At 43.2% G+C, this 17,543-nt stretch overlaps 1 protein-coding gene across 1 annotated transcript; it reads left to right on the top strand.

The window, feature by feature from the left end:
- Nucleotides 1-4,953: 4,953 nt before the first annotated feature.
- On the top strand, nt 4,954-13,673 carry rassf2a (Ras association domain family member 2a). Its single transcript, XM_061279897.1, has 11 exons — nt 4,954-5,251; nt 7,750-7,823; nt 8,018-8,093; nt 8,178-8,329; nt 8,601-8,716; nt 8,790-8,932; nt 9,021-9,174; nt 9,425-9,546; nt 9,638-9,735; nt 9,928-11,654; nt 12,678-13,673. Exons 2-10 carry the CDS (start codon nt 7,771-7,773, stop codon nt 9,995-9,997), a joined length of 984 nt encoding a protein of 327 aa, XP_061135881.1. The 5' UTR covers nt 4,954-5,251; nt 7,750-7,770; the 3' UTR covers nt 9,998-11,654; nt 12,678-13,673.
- Nucleotides 13,674-17,543: the final 3,870 nt, after the last annotated feature.

Here is a 17,543-nt window from a genome sequence, read left to right as displayed (position 1 = left end):
AAGAAGCTGTCTCTGTGTCTGCTGGTTTTGGCGTACCGAGCTCTATAACGCCGTCCGGAGGGGAGTAGTTCAAACAGACTGCAACCCGGGTGAGAAGGGTCTGTAGAGATGTTCCTTGCCCGATTCCTGGTCCTGGACAGGTACAAGTCTTGGATAGATGGGAGGTTGATTCCAATGATCTTTTCTGCAGTTCTGATTGTCCGTTGTAGTCTGTGCTTGTCTTGTTTGGAGGCCGATCCAAACCAGACAGTGATGGAGGTGCAGAGGACAGACTGGATGATGGCAGTGTAGAAGGTCTTCAGAAGCTCTCGCGGCAGGTTGAACTTCTTGAGCTGTCTCAGGAAGTACAGCCTCTGCTGGGCCTTCTTCCGGACAGAGTCTATGTGGCCGGTCCATTTCAGGTCCCGAGAGATTGTGGTTCCCAGGAACTTGAAGGTGTCTGTGGAAAGAATAGTATTACTGCGGATAGTGAGGGGTAAAAGTGGTGAAGGGTCTCGCCTGAAATCCACTGTCATCTCCACGGTCTTGAGCGGGTTCAGCTCCAGATGGTTCTGACTGCACCAGTGGACCAGCCGCTCCACCTCCTGTCTGTACGCAGTCTCATCACCGTCCTGGATCAGTCCGATGAGAGTGGTGTCGTCTGCATACTTCAGGAGCTTCACACGAGAGTCACCTGAGGAGAAATCATTGGTGTAGAGGGAGAAGAGCAGTGGGGAGAGGACGCACCCCTGAGGGGCTCCAGTGTTGGTGGTCCGGGTGTCAGATGTGGTGCCCCCCAGCCTCACACGCTGTCTCCTGTTGGTCAGGAAGCTGGTGATCCACTGACAGGTGGAGGCAGGCACCGCAAGCTGGATGAGCTTCTGTTGGAGGATGTCAGGGGCGATGGTGTTGAACGCCGAGCTGAAGTCCACGAACAGGATCCTGGCGTACGTTCCTGGGGTGTCCAGGTGGTGCAGGATGTAGTGCAGTCCCATGTTGACCGCATCATCCACTGACCTGTTTGCCCGGTAGGCAAACTGGAGGGGATCAAGCAGGGGGCCCGTGACCTCCTTCAGGTGGTTCAGCACTAGCCTCTCGAACGATTTCATGACCACAGATGTCAGTGCGACGGGTCTATAGTCATTCAGACCTGTGATGGCGGGCTTCTTGGCTACTGGAACGATGGTGGAGCTCTTGAAGCACGAGGGCACCTCACACAGCTCCAGAGAACGGTTGAAGATCCGTGCAAAGGTGGGCGCCAGCTGCTCAGCGCAGACTTTCAAGCAGGAAGGTGACACGCCGTCTGGGCCCGGTGCCTTCCTGGTCTTTTGTCTCCGGAACATCTGGCGCACTTCCTCCTCGCGGACCTGGAGTGCGGGCGCGGGCTCTGCAAGAGAGTGAGTGGGTGACAACGATGATAGAGGTGTGGACAGAGCAGTTGTGGGGAGAGGTGAGTATGTAGATTGTGTTGCAGGAGGTCCCGTTGTGTGGGAGGACCGATCAAACCTGCAGTAGAACTTGTTTAGCTGGTTAGCAAGTCTTGGGCTCTCTACAGGACGGGTGGTTCGTTTCTTGAAGCCCGTGATGCTCTGCAGACCTTTCCACACCGTTGAGGGATCAGGATTGGCAGAGAGGTGTCTCTTCAGGTTCTCCCCGTAACACCTCCTGGCTTTCCTGACCTCTTGGTTCAGCGCGTTTCTGGTCTGCCTGAACAGCTCGCGGTCGCCACTCCTGTAGGCCTCCTCCTTGACTTTGCGCAGCCTCCTGAGGTTCGGTGTAAACCAAGGTTTGTCGTTGTTGTACGTGCAGAAGGTCTTAGTCTGCACACACAGATCCTCACAAAAACTGATGTATGATGTGACAGTGTCAGTGAGTTCATGCAAGTCTGAAGTTGCAGCTTCGAAAGCTCCCCAATCGGTGCAGTCAAAGCAGGCTTGGAGGTCCTGCCTTGACTCCACTGTCCACTTCCTCACAGTCCTCACCACCATAATTATTAGTTGTCCTGCCCTATAAAAACTCACAATCAACACAAGCCGTCATCAGCTTCAGTTAAGTTGAACTTGTCCATGTAAGGCAACAACTGACAGCATTGCTGTTAAAAAAAAAAAAAGTAAATCTTTCCAGATTATGCCAGCGCCTTTTTACAATTTTGTTACATTTCAAGGTGCCAAGAATATTTTACTGACTTTATGACGGGCACATGAACCACAAAATACTGCTGGGCCTTAACTCTCTAACTCCCTGTTTGTGGTCACTCATGTGCCAGGATGTGAAGAATTAATTTAGGGGCATTTTATTGTTTTTCTTATTTGTTCCAGACTTTAATCTTTCAATTTTACTTTCACATCCCATTCTTTCCCAATCCTAAATGAGCCAAGGCACGCATTTAACATTACACAAATGTCGTCACCAAACATCATAAAATGTACATCAACTAAAATAATGATGATCCTGTCTAAATTTATTCACAAATATACTTTGGTGTAATGTGGACCTGTTAATCATGAAGCTATTGCAGCAGTGCCTTGAGATAAGACTTTTTGACCGCACTTGTAACTCAAAAGGCTCACATCGCAAATTATCTTTACTCATTGAAACAAACGAGGGCAATGACAAAAATGTTTGTAATGTCTTTCTAATGAGAAAATAGCACTTTATAATGTTGTACTACGTAAAATCATTAATTATACCATTTGATGGAATATTTAAAAAAAAAAGTAACCACATCCTTAAATTAAATGGACATTGTGCTGCTCCCTCTGGTGTGCATGCCTTGGCCACTACAGATGCTCTGTTCTGTAAATGGAGATGCACCAGCGCCTCAGCCAGCCACACAAATAGTAGTCGCGCTTCACGGAGGATAAAGAATATATTTCCCATTGCATTAGCATTAAAGAAAGAAAAAAAGCCCTGTGGGTCAAGCGGTGAGGAAAAAGGATTGATGGATGCATGAAGCCCCCCCCCCCCCCTCATTTGCAGAACAAATTCCACACAATAAACCAAATTGTTAAGCATCAATTACTCGGCAGTTCAATTGTTGAAATCATCTTGAAAAAAATGTTTCATACCTTCGACTACAGCATCATGCACACTACATGCGAGCAGTTGTATTCACACTCATGCAAATAACATCACACACACACACACACACACACCTTGTGTGCTGTCCTGCAGTTCTCTTGTGTTTGGTGTACCAGGATGTATCCCTCCCCGAATATTCTTACGGTCAACGTTTATGGACACAAAACAAAACGCCCGGTGTCCTTATTACGAGCCGACCGAAGCTGCGGTTGTCACAGAAACCGACTTCCTCACAACATAGCTTGACGTGCCTGAACCCAACTGCAGTCTCATTCGACTGTCAAAAAGATGACTTACAAAACTGGACCTCCTCCGTTGACATGTTTACTGGTTTGGTGACGAAGCAGCGGTTGGTTCTTAATAAGTTGGCCAGAAGCACACAAAGACAGCAGTCTCTTTCAGTTATTATGAAGGAGATACTTGTACAAAAATCTTTTGGAGTACTACTACTTGTATATTTTTGTGACTGTGTTTGTGTTTTTTTTCCTTTTTATACATACCTTTTTTTGCAAGTAAATATTTGTAAGAGAAATCATAACTTTTAATCATGCTGAAAAGTGCATGGTTGTTATACTTTCATTTAAAGAGGAAAACGACTAAATGCATATTTCATCCTACTCCATGTCATGTTTTGATTGTACGTTAGGACGTTTTTGTCTTTTTTTTTTTTAATACACCTAAAGTTGCTTTCATTTTTGTTATAACACGACCAAAAATCAAAGGATGAGGCAAATTTAGAGAATAGATTACATACATATTTAACTTTAATAGACTTGAAAATTGTGAAAAATAATTGTAGCAACCAAAATGTTTTTTTTGTTCTTAATACTATTTAAGATGTCACAGAATGTATGATGGTTTACTTTGTTTTCATTTTATACAAAAAGATAAATCTATGTGCTGCCCTCTGCTTTCATATATATGCAAATCTGCAATCTATTCATTTGAAATCATTAGGATCCAGTTATTGCTTCATGACAAATTAATGAGAATTTTATGTCACTATGCTGATGGAGTAGTTGTGAGAAATTCCCAAAATAAATGGGCCCGTTTTCAACAACGGCCCAACTCTCTCAATAAATAAAAATTGTACAGTATGGCAAATACTGTCAATACTGGTTCAACTTTTTTTTTCTGTGTGTACATGTGTGTTATTGTTCATATGCTTGCCAGCTGCCATTACAAATTATGTATGTACTATAACAGTTAACATCAACCAGTCTAATTCGGAATGTCCTGGACAGATAAGATTAACATGGCAAAAAAACATCTAAGTACAGTAATCCCTCGTTTATCGCGGATAATTGGTTCCAAAAACCACCCCCGATATGAGAAATCCGCGAAGTACTGGGCAGGCTAACGGGAATTCGCGATCGTGCTAACACGCGAAAACGGACTTCTAAAGGAATGTAAACGAACATTTGGAGCAATACTTCACTGTCCTAAAGGTTAGACACATGTTTCCTCAATTTATAAGTTTTATTTTGACTTTTAAATGTTTTTTTTAATTTGGGGGAAAAAAATCCACCATGTAATGAAGCCGCGACAAACGAAACACGAAGTAGCGAGGGATCACTGTATGCGCGTAGGAAGCAGTTCAGTTACGTCATAATCACGTGACCGTGAGACTGATGACCATTAGAATTACAATTTCATGGAGGATATATTAAAATGTAGCTTGCAAATGACGGCGTTCCCGCACAACTATCTCATCTGTTTGGTTTATTAAAATCATTGAACTTAAAAGCCAAGCTAGCTGAAAGCCACGTTACATGTTTTCTTTGACTCATTTGACATTCATCTCAAGGAACCAGCGCTTAGTTTGTAAACCACGTGTGTGTGTGTGTGTGTGGAGGGTTCACTATTTGGCAGCTCGACTCCTCCATTGTTCCAAGAGGCTTTCATTCAAGTGTGACCAAGTCTGGTGCACAATAGACTCATTGGGGGGCCCCGCGCGTTGATTGGCTGCCAGGGAGGTGCGAGCGAGTTCCGCCGCCCTCCACGACAGATGCTCTCGCTCTGTCCAAGTCTGAGCACCACAACGCGGGCAGACCGGGAAAAAAAGGCGATCGTGGGCGGACAAACCGAGGGGGGAGCTTCCTTCGGTTCAACCGGCGACTCGCACCAAAACGCATGTGAAAGGAGCGAAGCGAATCTTTTGACGCAGCCGACAACGTCGTCGTAGTTTGTGGTAAGATGCTCTTTAATGTCATCACTGCGGCATCCATTGTGTGCGTTGTATGATCGAGTGCTTTAAACGTGCTTTTTTTTGTTTTGTTTTTTACCCTCACCATTTCATGTTTTAAATCATACGATGCAATAACTCGTTAAGGTATGCTATCGTAGTGCAATCGTCATTAAGTGTGGGCTACGTCTAAACCTTGGTGCAAGATCAAACTGACTGGTTATGTAATAATAAGCAGTAAGGTTACAACTCCTCATACGTAAGTTTAAAAATATATATACTGTAAATTTTACTTAAAATGTTTTATTATATATGAGCTATGTCGTTGATCCTTACTAGATGATTTTGAACCACCAAATGAAGTGAGTAAAGAGAATTGCAAACCAACGTCTTGAGAACAGGGATGTCACTTATTTAGCCAGCCCCTCTTGCACTTTGATGATATGTTCTCAGCCCCCCTCCCTCATATATGATGATGCAAAGTTGCCGAGCAACACAATCGGGTTTGCAGAGCTATGATAGTAGTGATTGTATAGACTTGGAGAACCTAGATGAATTTTTATGCACTTATTCACAAGACATGAGAGGCATCGTGGTTCAGTGGTATCCAATATAAGTTCAACGACATTGTGGTGCTGAGTTTCAAGTAGATTTGTGCTGCTGTGCTCGAATCTTTTTTTCATGACCTAATCTCTCTTTCATGCCTGCCAAGCTTTAAATGGCCCCTGCCATGTCTAATGAGAAGCAGAAGGAACTATATTTTTGGTTCAATGTTTCTGGGTTGCTATGACACGAATGACAATGGAGGCGATCTGTAGAGTTGGGAGGGTTAAAGGGGTCGGTAGGAGGGTTTTAAAAGCTATTCATCTCACTAAAAAGGACCCTTAGTAGTAAAAAAAAAAAAAAAGAAAGAAAGAAAAACAAGCAGGCATGTGTGTTTGTCGTTTTGAAACCAGGGTGGAGGGGAGTTGGAGGCCAGGAGATTGTGGTCATGAGTTTTAATTACATGGAATGAGTTGAGCTCTTTCTCTATCACACAAAACGAGTGTTTGGATGAGTCTGGGAAAAAATATGAATTGTATCTGCTTGTAGACAGGCTTCTGCTGAGGAGAAGTGGGTGATGTCGAAAAGTGGTAAAGTGTGCAGGAACCGACTGGCTGATGCCGTAATGAGCCACGAGGGAATTCACCCTCCAGAACTGTCCATTCAAACCTCTGATTTGCCATCTCATGTCTCACGGAAGGGAGATATAGTCGAAGCAAACAATCGGAAACGTTGTTTAACCTCATCGCTTTTAGTGATGGCAATCTGAAAGAAAGCTTGCATTAAGCACATACTTGACTTGTCAAGATGGCCTCGAGGTTAAAAAGCAGCTATCTTGAGCTGATCCTGTTGTCGAGGTTACATGAAGTATATCACTGTCTCAGTCCACAACTGTCCTTGGTTGCAGCTGCTCTATTCAAGTCACCTCCATTAATCACCTCCATTTTGTAGCTTGACGCCACCCGTTGAGGTGTGACATACCAAGACCTGGAATATTGATAGCCCCCAGATGAATGCTTTTTAATATTTAATCCAATTCCCATAATTGATTGCTTTTTTATACTTAATCCAATTCCCATAATTGATTGACAGGTTTAGATTATGTAGCATCTGTTTGTGTGTGTGTGGATAATCTGTGGGTGTGGGTGCTAATTCATCACCGTTGGATTGAGGAAATCTTGGCCCCGTGTCAGCTTCCTGTGTGACTGGGCCAGCAAAGGAGGAAGTGATACAACGGAAAGGGAGCACTTCCTTTATACGCTCTCGCTTCCCTTTGAATGCTTGCTTTTGCTCTCTTGAGACAAAACTCACAAACACACACGCCTTCATAACCACAGTGCACTGAGGAGACCATTTCAGAGAAAGGACCCAAAATAGCGCCAGTACCAATTTCCATTTCAAAAGAAAAACGACGGTGTGCTCAGAATATTGCTTGTTAACACACGGCTGTTTTTTCTAGATCCATCGGTGGCGTTCACATCACAGAAGCGGGCTCACTTTCCGCTTTTGGTTGACAGGCAAACGTTAGGCTTGTGAGGGAATGAAAACCTTGTGATTTGGTCTCGACACCATACGGAGGATTCATCGGCTGCATCTCATGACAGCTGTTCAAACTATTGCCCTTTTTGACCTGTGCTGCGGAAAAAACATTTTGAAACATACTCATGCCAGCTTTCCACTAGACTGCAGTATTTTAAGCTTATATGTCTTTAATTCTTCATCTGCTGGCTGCATGTGTCTTTGTGGGAGCAGCTGCAAGAAGAATTTGTCTTAGCACGTGTCCCTGCACCTGTTGAGCTTCTTTTTCTATGCTGGCTCGAACACAGAAAATGCAGAGAAGGAAGTGACATGTTGGAATGAGCAGTGGAAGTCCAAGTTGCCAATCAATAAATCTTGTCTTTTGCTTCTTTTGTGCTCTTTGTCTGCTAATGATGGAGCACCTCTTTTGTTTCTGTCCTCAGCTCCTCTCATGCAGCGTGACCATGGATGGCACTCACAATGGGGTTCAGGTCGGAGAAAACAAGTTCATCAGCAAGTAAGCCACTCATTTATGATGACAAAGGCTGGATTTACTGCATCTTAAAAGTGGCCAATTTGGATCCATATTTGAGAAGATTCCAACCTTGAAAGTTTCCAATTCCACACAAGGTTCCTCTTTATGTAGCGTAAATCCAGCCAAAGATGCTCGAGCGGGGTGCTGAGCTGAGATATGACCATCTCTGTCTCCAGGGCAACGCTCCTCTCGCATTTGAAAACATACAACCTCTACTATGAAGGACAGAATTTACAGCTCAGGCACAGAGAGGTCTGTATCGTCAGACATTTTACATTCGTGGCCCGACAGTCCTTCGATCCGGTGGTGAGTAATTGATTGATTTCCCCCTAACAGGAAGAGGGGGAGCTGATTGTAGAGGGCCTGCTGAACATCTTTTGGGGCCTGCGGCGACCAATCAGGCTGCAGATGCAGGACGACCACGAGCGCATCCGTCCCCCTCCTTCTTCTACGTCCTGGCACTCGGGTTGCATTCTGGACAGTCAAGGGTGAGAAGTGCACGCTGATCAGGTTACCAATCAATGACCGGAAATGTTCACGTTGAAGGTCAACGCTGCCAAAATACCTTCATATTTGCTCCAGCTGTATACTGAATGAATCATTGGTTGCAATAAATATACAGTCGAACAAAATCCTTACGTGTGTAAAATATTGCGTTTGAATCATATAATAACTATTGTTGTTTGTAATTTGAATTATTGACAAGTCATTTAAGAAAATAGAGAAATGTATAATGAGTAATTTGCGACTTCCTTACAGCTCCCCAAACAACGCAGACGGTGAACAAAAGCCACCCGAGACTCCGCCCACTGTGGAAGTGACGGCACCTGCCAACCAATCGGAAGACAACGGTGTGATGGAGGAGCATGCTGAAGGTGAATGTCCTCCTCAGCAGTCCGATGAAGAAACAACTGTGATGTGATTGCCTCCCTCCCGTTGACCCAACAGAGGACAGTGAGAGCTCAGCTCAGCTCCTCAGAACCAAGAGCGACGCCGGGGTTCTAAGGCGCATCCACCGACGCTCCCCCAGCGACCAGAGGAAGATCCGACGCCATCGCTTCTCCATCAATGGACACTTCTACAACCACAAGGTGAGGAAGGCACAATGATGGTTAATGTTTTGGCTCACCTCAAGATTCAAGACTCATATGTTTGTCGTGTCGTATTCGTGTGTCTCAGACAGCCGTATTCACGCCTGCTTTCGGCTCGGTGACCAACGTTCGCATCAACAGCTGCATGACGACGCCTCAGGTGTTGAGAGTTCTCCTCAACAAGTTTAAGATTGAAAACAGCCCAGACGACTTTGCGCTCTACCTGGCGCATGCTAGTGGAGGTGAGCCGTAAGCACTCTCACTATACCCGCATTAGCCTCTTCTTTTTTGGATACACTTACGCCTCATGAAATCGACAAACATCCATTTCTATAGCACTCGTCGGCTGACTTTGAGTGATGTTGTACAGTACATTTGTTTTAGCGAGGTCCACTCTGAGTATGGGTTGCCAGTTCCCTGTTGTAAATCCTCCCAAATGCATTTAAAATTGCACAATTTTTAATAAGTTTGTGTGCGTGTGTGTTTTATCAGAGCGAGTGAAGCTGAAGCGCAGTGACTTCCCTTTGGTTTGGAGAGTCATGCAGGGTCCGTGTGAGCAGGTGTGCAAACTGTTCCTCATGGAGGAAGACCTGGGAGAAGAAGTAACATATGATGTAAGCATCTCTCCACACACACACACACCACCGACAAGCCTGGCATCTTTTCAGCTCACTCATGTGCGTGTGCTCTCCTCCACTCCACTAGGTGGCGCAGTATATCAAGTTTGAGATGCCGGTGCTGCAGAGCTTCATCACCAAGCTGAAGGAGGAGGAGGATAGAGAGGTGCAGAAGCTAAGAAGAAGGTATGAGAGTTTGTTTCCATTTACGTTGGTTTATTAAAGAATATATTTTTTGTCACAATATCAAAAAATAAAAAAGGAGCATGTGTTAATAACATTTTGTGACATGCATTTGTCAAAATATCCACAGTGTGGAGAATGAAGTAACATTTTACACACCGATTTTCTTTGTTCATTACTGTTTGACTTGCGCAGGTACAACGTCTTGCGTTGTATCATCGAAAAGCAGCTCGGCTGTCTTCCGGAAGGCCCCGCATGTATGTGAACACCAGCTGCCACCAGCATCACGTCAAACGTGTCGGACGACTCCAAGCTTCAAACGCACAAGACACCAAGCGAGGACGCCATCTCGATATGTGCGCTTTGGATGACGGAGACAGAAGGTTACATTGGCCAGTCATCCGTTTTCTATTGTCCTCGTTCGGGTCACAAGTGAGCTGGAGACTATAGCTGACTTTGGGTCACACCCTGGACTGTCACGAGACACCTTTTGACAAACAAACATTGACTTTCAATTGAGAGGCCTTAATGACCCTGCCTGACCTCTCAACTGCGACCAAGACTTTTTAGCCACTCGGCCATTGTGCATTGATTGTCTCATGTTAAAAGTTCATTTAAAGCACAAGCATCAGGTCATGCTTTTAGTCAAGTGCCTGCGAAAAAAACCTCACCAAGCACAAACAAATAACTTTTTTTCCCTAAAGTAAAAATTAGACAGCGAGAACAAAGGCCTCCTTTTGTGTCCACGATGCACTGGGATCCTTTTTGTCCCCTACTACGAGTGGTCAAGTGGTTCACCCTCAACTCACAGGTACGTCTACAAATCATCATTGGTCACAGACAACACGCACATCCCACGTAAAGGATATGAATGTCATGTTGATATATCGAAAGCACAGCAAAAAGACTTTAAGCCCGGTGCACAACTCAAGACTGCTTGTGTGCGCCATCCACACAACTTGCACGCCCCGCTCGAGTGGAAGTAGGTCAGTGAGAGAGTCGAGCGGCACACAGACAGGCGACGTCATGTTGTGTCGTCTGGCACCGAATTAATATCGGCTCACCTCGGCAACGCTGCGTCCGCTGCACTCACTGTTACTCACATAGGATGTCTTTTAGTGATCTTGTCGTTTTCTTCATGAGCCGTCGTGTACTGTGTAGTACTTTCCATGCCAATGTTTGTATGTCATTCTGAGAATGTGCATGCTTTTGTTTTCGACTTCTTTTGACTGCTTTTTTTTTTTTGGATGACTTCTTCAGAAGTTATGAAATAATGTGAAGAACTCATGAAAATGAAGGGCTGCTGGTGTGGAATAATGATTGTAATTTAATTAAAATGAAATTGGAGAAAGATAAGACAAACGTGGGTGGTTAATATATGTTGATACTGTATTTCCGCAAATAGTGGGGTGCGTTATCCATCGTCCTTGCATTTTCTGTAGCCCAGTGGTTATGCCATAAGTGTTCATTGAAAGTCAGCCAATAATTCGATTCCTAAAAAGTATATTTAATGTTGTTATAAGCCATAATATCAAGCACAGTGGGCCGGATGAAAGGCCAAGCTGCCCGTACATGGTCCACGGGCCGTACTTTGCCCACCACTCATCTAACATTCCTCAAACTGACCGCAATATCCTCTTAGTCAAGCACATAAGATGTTTTACTTGCCTTATTGGAGCATTGATTCAAAATTAGATCATCAGGTGTTCAAGTCCAAAACAGATTACCACTCAGCCAGCCAATGAGGGACGTGATGATGATCCCCTCGACGGGATCATCTGAAGGAGAAGTGGCTGACACTGAAACACACCGCAGACTGCTGCGTGCGCACAGCGACACACGTACACACAATTGGTGCTTTTCAGATACTGGAGGAGAGAAACACTAGAAGGGGTTTGATTTCTTGATAAAACACCAAGCAGGTAAGAACACTTTATAGCATTTGAATAGTGTGGGGGAACTCGTATAATTCACTCGTTCAGTTTTTGTTGTAATTTGATGATTAGTCAATGAAATCCCAAATTTATCATTTTGAAAAATTAAAAATAGCGGAATGATCAAAATTATTTTTCATATAGGAATTGGTCCTCTGAATGAATCTACTAATATACTACTAAATATTATGAAGAAAATATTTCTAGAATCCGCTGTTTTGAGATGAGCCTTGGAAAAAATATTAAGATACCACTGCAAAAGTATTTGCCAATAAGTCCTTGATGTGTTTTTGTCTTTTTTTTTTTTTTATTTAAAAAAAAAAAAAAAACTTTTTGTGATTGCGGCGAGCAGCATGGGCCACAAAGTCATTTTTAATGTTAATGTCCACATATTTGTCCTGTTCAATTTTGCAGTGGTCTCGTCAGTTGTTCCCAGAGTGTGTCTATTTTGATTACAACATTTTTAGATGTTGATTGACTACATTTTGGCACAGTTTGGTGTGCGTCATCGATTCAGATTACATCACATTTGTTTGTGTTAGAAAGTTCTCGCCTTGTTATGACTGACCTACACTAATTGGATTATTACCAGTTTAAATTAGGAACAAGTCTGTGAGTGGGTGAACCATAGAACAAAATGTCACTCAGTTTTCACTTGTCTTCCTGTTCTTAGATTGTAACAGGCAACATTATTTGCATTACGAACATTGTTGACATCTTTATATGTCATAGCACAAGGGCACTGACCAGAAAGCAATGTTAGGAACTGAGGATTATGAAAGCTTCCATAAAAAGTGCGTCTCCATTTAGAAGGATTAAGAGGAGGAGCTCTTCAATAATCAGCATGGTAAAAATAACAAAGCTGTGCTCAGAACATCTTGTGTGTCTATTTCTGACCTAGGTCAAATTAACATTTTCTAAATTAGTGGTCATTCATTATTCATTATTATGGATACGATATGCCTAACTATACACTTAGACTTTATTTTTCACTGTACTGTGTTGTTCCAGGTGAACCAATCATGTTCCGGCTACAAAAAGTGACCCTGACGGTGACCATGTGTGTGCTGCTCTTAGCCTCTCTGACCCCTAGCTCGGAGGCCCGTCGTGGCGGAGGCTTCAGGGGCGGCTTTGGTGGCCGGAGGCCATCCTATAGACCGGCCCCTCCTAGGAGCAGTGGGCCCAGTGCGGGTAAAGTAGCCGGCGCCGCAGCAGCGGGGGCCATTGGAGGAGCCATGCTGGGCTCCGCCTTGAGCCGCCCCGGTTATGGGTACGGCGGAGGGTACGGAGGCTATGGGGGATATGGGGGCTACGGAGGAGGTTACGGCTACCCCCGACACAGTGGTGGCTATGGACCCGGTCCTGCATACGAGCCAGAGGGCTCTGGAGATATGGAGTACTACACCGGAGCGTCCAGTGGGCCCATCTACAACAGCATCATCGTTGTGATCGGCTCTCTGCTCTCTCTTGTCTTCATTATGTGAAGCTGGCACAAAGTCGCCCCTACGGCACAAACCTTGGAACTTTTAATGGGCCACATCTGCACTGAACCACCTTTGAAGACTGGAGGAGCTTGACCCAGGAACTAGTCTGCACCAAAGTCTGTTCATATGGTTACAGCAGCAGACAACTGTGCTTTGTACACATGTATACTGTATGTATTCAAATGAAAAGACACACAAAACAGTCCCAATGCTACTATATAGTTCAAATTACACGAGCCAGCACTTTTGATTGTGAAGACTCGATCACAGGAATTGTGATCAAGCTCAGTCAATCATAGGGGTCTTATTTGAGCACTTTAATGATTATAATGATTAGATGTGTAGTGATCCTGAGTAGATCTCAGGATCGGAGGAATAAATAAGTTTTGTTCAGCTAATCAGTACAATGCTTGTTCATAATGAATTTTTTATAGTGTGAACATGCTTTTTTTTAGCTGACTGTTATGACAATTGTGCTTTACTGTTGTATATCGTTCCACAATTAAAGCCAAATTACAATCAATGAGGTTTGACCATGTACTGTTGTATTTCTGTTCTTTTGCATATACTACACATCAACAACAAAAATCATTAATGATTGAGAAAATAATTCATTCGGAAAGATTTCTATTTCCATAGTTATGATTGTAATTTGGGCTTTTAATATAATTCCGTTTTTGGGCAGCAGAGGGAGACAGAGATTTGCTATTATCGTTGCCTTGTCCAATCGCGTGATGAATGCTTTGGTGCCGCCAGGGGGCGCTGCGGAAGACATGGCATCTTCTTACCCGTTCGCCCGCCCTCTTTCAGAAGTGGTTGAAGAACAACTTTTGTCCTGTTTCTAGTACCAGAGTACCAATCTCTGATAATGTGTTATTTACAGATAACCCTGCCGTGCTATGTTGTGTTAAAAAAAAAAAGAAAATCTGTGATATCCTTACAGGAAAGGGAGTTCCATCAAGTCTTTAATGATGACTTTTGGAGCAATCCAAACACGATATCTGCTGGCCATCCAGATGTATTGATACACTTTAGGAAATACTTGGGACTACAGAGGAGCAGATTGGCCACAGAGGATGCTAAACTTCAGACACGATTATCTGCGACATGTTTGAACATAGATTCAAAGGCCTGTTATCGAGGGATCTCCTGAGTTCAACCCAAGATCCTTGCTCAGCCATTAAAACCTTTGTACTTAACCAGGAAACCTTTGCACATAAAATGGAGCTAATCAGAACTGTTGCCCTCAACCATTTTGTTTGATTTTGTCAGACATGCTTTAAGAAGATGCAAGATCAACCCGAGTGTTGACAGTCCTGTTATTAGGATCAACAAGAGAGCGTTGGATTCTTTTTCTCTTTCTTTTTCTAATACATCTGCATCATTAAATTATTGAGATTTTTCAAGGCAGAGTGTTTAATATTTGAACATTGCTGATCTTGTGTATCCATTGGCCATGATATTTACAAATTTCACCATTGGGGGATTAATAGACAGAATATTTGGATATTCTTCCTATTTGGTACATTTTATGTAAAGAAACAAAACACCCAAATTCTTCTTGTGTCGAATACAATATACTAGATTAAGATGTAAAGTTCAAAATAGGAAGAACACCAAATCATTCTGAATGATTTCCCCTAATCTGAAATTGAGCCAAGGTTTCCGCAACGATATAACAATTTGTCTTCCAGCCTCCAGTGTGAACTTCCTGTTGCATCTTGATTATCTAACTAAACTAGGAGTAATGAACTTCAAGGGTTGCTTTTTTCCAAAGCAACAAGTCAGCCTGGGTGATCCAATATTTATTAAGTAAGACAAGTTTTGTGATTTATTCAAATAATTGTATTTTATTTTATTTAATAATTTCTTTTGAAGCCTTACTATGTCATTAAAATCTTGCATGGTCATTAAAAAAAGATACATCATAATCCCTCACGGTGTGCATTATTATGTCTATGTTGCCATGGTTTCTGTTCGCATCGCCCCTCCCCTCCCGTGTTACCTCAATCAATGTAATCACAGTCACCTCCCGCTTGTTACCTGTCTTGTATTTAAGTCCTGTCTGCCCCTCACTCCGGTCGGGTCGTCGATGTCTTCGCGTTTGATTGTTCTTGGTTGTTTTGGGTCCTGTCTTTGTCAGTTCTGTTTCGGTTAGCCAGTCTGTCGGTCGGTCCGTTAAGTTATGTCAGTTTGCCGGTTCTGATAGTTTGTTCCCCTTCCAACTACCTTTTTCCTTCAATAAACCCTGGTCCAAGCTGCATTTGGTCACCCTGCTCCGTTCCGATCCGTGACACAGATTGCAACCAAATCAGGTTAACTAGGGTTTAAAACTAAGGTTAGGCTTTCAATCTAGGGTTAGGCTTTCAAACTGGGGTTTCAAACTAGGGTTAGGGTTTTAAACTAGTTTTAACCCTAATTTTAAACCCTAGTTTGAAAGACTAGCCCTAGTTTGAAAGTTTGAAGCCTTGACTCGAGTTTAAAACCCTAATTTTAAACCCTACTTTGTAATCCTAACCCTTTCAAATCATACTTTGAAACCCAAACTCTAGTTTGAGTTCCTTCTTTGAAACACTAACCCAATTTTGAAACCCTACTTTGAAACCATAACACCTGTTTTAAACCCTATTTCTAAATGCTATCTCTACTTTCTCTCCACCCCTTGTTTAAAATCCTACTTTGAAACCCTAAAATGGTGTTTAACCTTTTAATATGCACTCTAGATAAACATCAACCTCTGAGGATGACATTCCCCCGCCAGCAGAACTTTTGTGATTGACGTTTTTGATGTTATCCCAAGGAGATCCGGATCACCTTTTGGCCAAGCCCTCGCCTACGTGACTCACTCTGGCTTTGCTGGCAAATCCTGTCGGAGCTTGTGTAAGAACACTTGGACTAGCACCAGCTTCTGATGTACTTTGTGTTTTCAGACGTTCTCCGCACCAGCAGTGGCTCCTCAGTCACTCTGCATCCGCACGTCCTCACACGTGTGACATCTCCGACGGCGACATCTGATAGGGTGTGTGTGTGCGGGCGAGCTCGCTTATTCTCTGCAAAATCACTTTAAGATTCATGTTGATCCACGCCAACAACAATTAGTGGTGAGGAGTAGCAAGCGGACGTAACCTGAGCTTGCAAACACAGACATGGACATGATGATTAATTGAATGCATCTTTCCAGTTTTTTCACAAAGGAAGTACAAATTCAGGAGTACTTTAACTTGATTAATGTTGTTTATCTTGGTCATCAAAGTGAGCCTTCCTTCAACCAAATTTTTGTAGCAAAGTTCCAATGTGCTGGCTTACCACAACATGCATGCAAAATTCAAAAGCTTTTTTTTTACAATGGCATCATTTTGCACGCAATTGACTTTTCCAGTTATTCTATGTCTGATGTCTTTCTCACCAAATATTTGATATTTTCACACAAATATTCAGGCAACGCTATTGTTTTAACAAGCGCCTTTATGCTCATCAGGGTTATGAAACCTGTAAACCACATGTGTCAAACTCAAGGCCCGGGGGCCAGATACGGCCCGCCACATCATTTTATGTGGCCCGCGAAGACAAATTGGGCATCAAATTCGTGAGTCATTAGTACTAGAATTGCAAATTGTCTTCACTTTTAGTATATATATATATATATTTTTTTATATTTGACCAGTTTTTACTCGTCTGATTTGAAAACGAGTTATTTGTCAGTTTTGTAGCTTTTACTGTATATAATATGAGGTGCTCATACATTTATTTGGGTCGACAGTCATAATGCCCGTCCGAAAGAAGCTATGGCTACAATGCGGCCCGTGGAAAAAAATGAGTTTGACACCCCTGCTATAAACAATCCTAAACCGCTTGATGACAGCTGACAAACGCATCACTACAAGTTATGGCAGACGACGTGTATCGAAAAGTCCTTACACAATGTTTCTTACTTTCCTACTCATGGATGTTAAAATGATTTATCGTTTCAGCAAGTGGCAACTAAGAGATGCGGTGACATGGTAAAAGCACCCAAAATGCGCTTCGCAGTAAAACTCATCATTTGTCAAGGAATCTCACAGTGGCGAGCGGTAATACGATAGCACATTACGATGAAAATGCTCCAAACCGGTTTGGGACGAAATGATTAACGAGTATTCCAGAGACACGATGGAGGCGAAGTCAGCGTCTAATAGGTGATCACAGGGGATAATGATTGTTTGGAACATGATGGAGGGACATATGATATTCGGGGATGGTTTATTAAAAACATCAGCAGTGTTGGCAGAGAAAGCATAGTTAGCTGGGAAACGTAACTTTGCTTCCAGTACGTGTGAGCATACTTAAAATCAGAAAAAACAGATCTGAAAGGAATAGAAAATCATCATTGAAAACAATCAATTTGCATTTTAAA

The sequence above is a fragment of the Syngnathus typhle genome, linkage group LG5, assembly GCF_033458585.1.
Source record: "Syngnathus typhle isolate RoL2023-S1 ecotype Sweden linkage group LG5, RoL_Styp_1.0, whole genome shotgun sequence".
NCBI classification, from domain to species: Eukaryota; Metazoa; Chordata; class Actinopteri; order Syngnathiformes; family Syngnathidae; genus Syngnathus; species Syngnathus typhle.
The sequence above is the reverse complement of the archived record's forward strand: the minus strand, read 5'-3'. Positions and strand labels throughout refer to the sequence as shown.

Excerpts from the sequence above, each read along its gene's own strand:
- rassf2a (XM_061279897.1), top strand. The coding sequence starts at position 7,771 with ATGGATGGCACTCACAATGGGGTTCAGGTCGGAGAAAACAAGTTCATC. Across the intron at positions 8,717-8,789 it reads GATGGAGGAGCATGCTGAAG|AGGACAGTGAGAGCTCAGCT; the intron begins GTGAATGTCCTC and ends TTGACCCAACAG. Across the intron at positions 9,547-9,637 it reads GAGAAGAAGTAACATATGAT|GTGGCGCAGTATATCAAGTT; the intron begins GTAAGCATCTCT and ends CCACTCCACTAG.